The 4,702-nt window shown below is 68.1% G+C and overlaps 1 protein-coding gene across 1 annotated transcript; it reads left to right on the top strand.

Annotated features, from left to right (window-relative positions):
• Positions 1-1,265: 1,265 nt before the first annotated feature.
• Positions 1,266-3,550, top strand: LY6H (lymphocyte antigen 6 family member H). Its single transcript, XM_049092832.1, has 4 exons — positions 1,266-1,443; positions 1,851-1,974; positions 2,623-2,742; positions 3,040-3,550. Exons 2-4 carry the CDS (start codon positions 1,908-1,910, stop codon positions 3,273-3,275), a joined length of 423 nt encoding a protein of 140 aa, XP_048948789.1. The 5' UTR covers positions 1,266-1,443; positions 1,851-1,907; the 3' UTR covers positions 3,276-3,550.
• The last annotated feature ends 1,152 nt before the right edge of the window (positions 3,551-4,702 follow it).

Genomic DNA, 4,702 nt, shown 5'->3' with positions numbered 1-4,702 from the left:
GGCAGGTTAATTTTATATTCTATATTTAACACTTTCAGATTAGAAAATTTGTGGAGACTTAAACCTGTTCCTCCTCATTGCTTCTGTGGTGTCTTTGGAGGCCTCTTTCTTTGGATGTTTGCTGATTTTGACTTTGAACTCATATTGGAATGGAACCCTCGGGAACCACAGGCTCCCAGGTGGGTTGCCTGTCTGTGTCCTTTGCCTCTGCTCCCCCGGAGCCCCGGCGGGGCACGAGGCGCACAGGTTCTGAGGCCAAGCTGCTCCAGTTCCAACCTGGGCTGTGTCACCTGCTCAGTGTGTGACCTTGGGCAGGGAGCTCAAGCTCTGTGCTTTGGTCTCCTCCTTATAAGGTGGGGATGTCAATAATAGTTCGCAGCAGGGGGGGTGGTGAGGCTGTGAGGACACAGTACCTGCGTCTGGAACAGAAGACACACTAGGTGCTCCGCCAACAGTACGACGACACCTCACAAGGGCACATCTGTGATAATCGTTTGTGTAAAGCAAGACTGGGGAAGGGGGCAGAAGCCTCCCCACTGCGCCGGCCCAGGCCCAGGGCAGCGGCGGGCGGGCTCACGGGGCTCCTCCATGAGTGCTTGCCGGCCGGAGGAAGGCAGGGCAGAAAGGAACGACCCCAACCCTTGCACAGCAGCCGGGGCTTAGTGCTCAGCAGACATAGATTCCAGGCACGGGGACAGCAAGGACAAGGGCGCAGGGCTTAACAGCTTTGTGGGGCGGGAAGGCGAGAGACAAAGCTGAGCAACTTGCTGAGCCGGCGGCGGAGGGCCTTGAACGCCGCGACCAGCACTCGGGACTCGGCCCTGGAAGGCGGGCGCGGTTGGGGCCCGCAGGCCCCGGCAGCGGGGCTGGGGCGGGGGCGCGGAGCCCCGAGGCCGGACCACGGCGCTGGGGGGTGCTCCAGGTACGCGCGCCGCGGCCGAGGCCCTGCGCCAACCACCTTGGCGCCTCCCCCCCTCCGCGTCCCCGCACGTTCCGCTCGCTTCCTTTCGCAGTAAACGTTCTTCCGAGCAATTCCGAGGGGACGTCTGCCGGGCGGAGGGGGAAGGGCGGCCGCCGGGGCGGGGCGCGCGGGGCGGCGGCGGCGGGCACCCGAGGGGCGGACGCGCGGCCCGGGCGCCGGCTGTCGAGGGGCGCGCACCGCCCGGGACCACGACCCGCCGCGCCCCGCGCCCCGCCCCGCCCGCGCCTCTCCCGCCGCCCCCGCCCCCGCGCCCCGCCCCGCGCGCCCCCGCCCCGGCTCCGCTCCGCCCCTCGCGCGGGGTCCGCGTCTGCGGCTGCGTTCCCCGAAAGACGAGGCTGCGCCCGGGTTCCGGTCCGCAGGGAGACCGAAGGGCGCCGCTCCCCGCGCCTCCCGCAGCCCGTGCGCCCCCCGGGATGTGAGTGCGCTCCGGCCGAGGCCCGCGCTCCACGCCCCGACCCGCGGTGAGCGCCCGGGCGCGCGCAGGAGGCGGGGGGGGGGGCGGCGCGGGGTTCCCGGGCCCCCAGCCCAGGGGTGGCGGGGGGGGGGCCGCGGCGGCGCCCCTCCCCCACCGGCAGGTACCGCGCGCTCGCACCTGGCCGTGCCCCTTTCTCTCCGGACGCGCCTCCCGCTCCCCAGGGAGGAGGAGACGCGCCCTCCCCCCGCACCCACAGGTGCCAGGAGCGGCTTGGGGCCGTTCGAGCTGTCACCCCGCCCGAGGCGGCGGACCTCTCCCCGGAGGGAGGCGGTGATGGTGGGCGCTGTGGGGAGGGGCTGGGGGAGGGGCCTTGCGATCCCGAGGGGGCGCTCGGGGGCCGCGGGGGGGCTTGGCCGGGCGGCTGGGCTCCTGACCGCGGCTTCTCCTTGCCAGGCCCGCGCCCCAGGACCTGCGCCAGCAAGCCCGCGCCCTCCCGAGCCCGCCTGGAGCATGCTGCCCGCGGCCGTGAAGGGCCTCGGCCTGGTGCTGCTGGCCACCCTCCTGTGCTCGGCGCCCGGTGAGTCTGGGGGTGGCCCGCGGGGCTGCTGAGCCACCGGCCTCCGACGGGGCCGTCACATGCACACCTGCGCCCGGACCCCAGCGACCGCAGCCGCCCCGCGCCGGTCGCCTTCACTCGTGACGCTCCAGCACCCGCCCAGGCCACGCGGGGCCCTCCTGGCTCCAAAGGGCACTGAGCAAGCAAGCGATTTCCAGCGACTTCCCTCGGGGGCTCCCAGCGCCGCCGGTCCTGCCGGGCGCCCCTTCCCTCCCTGGCTTCTGGAGCCCCAGCTGGCCTCCCATCAAGTCCTGCCTCGTCCTTTCTAGCTTGGAACTACCTGAACTCTGCAGGAGGGGTGGGGGGTGGGGGTGTGCCGGAGAGCACCGCAGGTGTGAGCTGCGTGGCTGGCATGTGTGTGCGTGTGTGCGTGGGGCCACAGAGGGTGCTGGGGGCTCCCAGAGTTCCAGCGGTGGGCTCCTCCCCCCAAACCGCCTGGAAGGCAGAGGTTCTCCCAAGGCCTGACCTCCAGGTGCCAGTCTGGCCTGGTCACTCCTGGCCAGGGGCCTGGTTGTCCTAGCAGTGCCTGCAGCAGGCGGGTGGAAGGGGGCAAGAGGGACGGCTGGCCCCCAGTTCCTCTGGTCATGCTCATCTTTGTGCCCTGCCCAGCTCATGGCTTGTGGTGCCAGGACTGCACACTGACCACCAACTCAAGCCATTGCACCCCAAAGCAGTGCCAGCCATCGGACACAGTGTGTGCCAGCGTCCGGATCACCGATCCCAGTAGCAGTGAGTCAGGACCTGGGCCTGGGTGGGGAGAGGTTGGGGGTATATCTGAGCCCCTCTGTCCTTGGCCAAGAGCACAGGTCTGTGCGCAGGACACTGCCCTGCTGTGTGAAGGTGAGCAGGTGCCTGTCCTGCCTCGGCCCCTGTGTGGCCCTTTCTGTATAGTTGAGATGGCATGGGTGGGTTGGAAAACATGGCTCTGCTGTTCAGGGGTCCTGAGCTGGGTCCTGGGCTGGGCCCTGAGGCCGAGAGGGCTCCGGTGTGGGTCCCGCCGTCTCAGCTCTGCTACCTCTTCCCCAGGCAGGAAGGACCATTCCGTGAACAAGATGTGTGCCTCGTCCTGTGACTTCGTTAAGCGGCACTTCTTCTCAGACTATCTGATGGGCTTCATTAACTCGGGGATCTTAAAAGTGGATGTGGACTGTTGCGGGGGAGACTTGTGCAACGGCGGCCCGGGGGCGGGGGGCAGTCCCTGGGCCCTGGCTGGGGGGCTCCTGCTCAGCCTGGGGCCTGCCCTCCTCGGGGCTGGGCCCTGAGGCCCTCCCCCTCACCCCCCTGCCCCAGCAGGGCTCCGAGCTTACTGGCCCTGGCCCCTCCCTGAGACGTGAGGCCTCCCTCTCTCCACCAGCTCTGAGTCCCGGCCAGTAGGATGCCTCCAGGGAACCCAGTGTCTGCAGGAGGCCCCAGGGGAGCGGGCTGGGGGCTGGGACCCCCAGGTCTCTGAGGGGAAGCCAGGCAGATCCAGGCTGAGCCCAACAGCTTGGCTGCAAGGGCATCTTCCGCAGAGAAATAAACTCACTTTTGGTCCAGAGACCCGGGTCTGAGCCTGGGTGTGGGGTGGGGCTCTGAGGAAGCCCAGGCTGCGGGCTGGAGGTGCGGGGTGCTGGGACTGGGGGTTTGTGGGTGTGCGGGGCTGCCTGGGGTGCCTCAGACCTGGCAGGCGGTGGGGAGGCGGAGGGGGTTAGAGTGGACGGAATCATGGGGCCGGGATAGGAGGTGAGGCCATGCACACAGACAGCAGACGTGCAGATATGCACACTTGCACGCGCACAGATCCACATGCTCGCTCCTGCAGACTCCGCCCGTGTGGACACTGAAACACGGACATCACAGCAGCTCCTGAACTGGCATGCCCCCACACGAGCACATCTGTGTGCACACTACTCTTGGCCCTCGGTGTCCTGCACTTTCAGGAGCACACATGCACCCACACTTTGCGTGTCCTGCTCTCACCTGCTCTTTCGTACAGCCCTGGGGTGATCGAACTCGGGGGCCAGCTCCCCAGAGTGTTGGGAGCGCTCTTGTGCCCAGACTCTGCCTCTTAACGGGATTCCCCTGCCTCCCCCACACAAGGGCGCCTCCTTGGCAGGCCCTGGAGGCGGGCCCTGTGGGGAAGCGCAGAGGGACTGGGTGCTTCGGGTGGGGGAGGCAGGGGAGGATACACAGGTAAATCTTAGGGTGCCCCTCTGGCCTCTCCTGCTCCAGCGGTGGGTCTCTGGAGTTGTCCCTACGGCCCTGGGTGCAGCCCAGTCACCGCACTCCACGGCCACGTGGGTCGTCTCTGGCCCAGGCTCAGTGAGGTCAGCAGCCCCTCCAGGCCTCTCTGGGGTCTGGTCTTTGGCCAGCTCTTCCTCGTCCTCCTGTGGCTGACCCAGACCATGGTCGCTCCTGGGTCCTGGACTCCTGGGCAAGGCCAGTGGCTTCGCTGAAGAGCCGGCCTTGGCGTTCCCTGTGGGGCTCCTCTGCTGACACCCGGGGTGAACAGAGAGGAGAGGGGTCGCTGGAGACCGCGTCCTCTCCCCGCTGGTGGAAACGGCTGGGGACTTGTCCCCCCTGACATTTCAAGTTTGCTCTGCGATGTACCCCGTCGCCGCCCCACCCCGACCTCTGTAAAGTGCGCTGCCCACCGCTTGTGTCTGCCGTTTGGGGAGCGTAGGGACCGGGCACTGTCACCTAAGGCAAG

The sequence above is a fragment of the Canis lupus genome, chromosome 13 (genome assembly GCF_003254725.2).
Source record: "Canis lupus dingo isolate Sandy chromosome 13, ASM325472v2, whole genome shotgun sequence".
Lineage (NCBI taxonomy): Eukaryota > Metazoa > Chordata > Mammalia > Carnivora > Canidae > Canis > Canis lupus.
The sequence above is the reverse complement of the archived record's forward strand: the minus strand, read 5'-3'. Positions and strand labels throughout refer to the sequence as shown.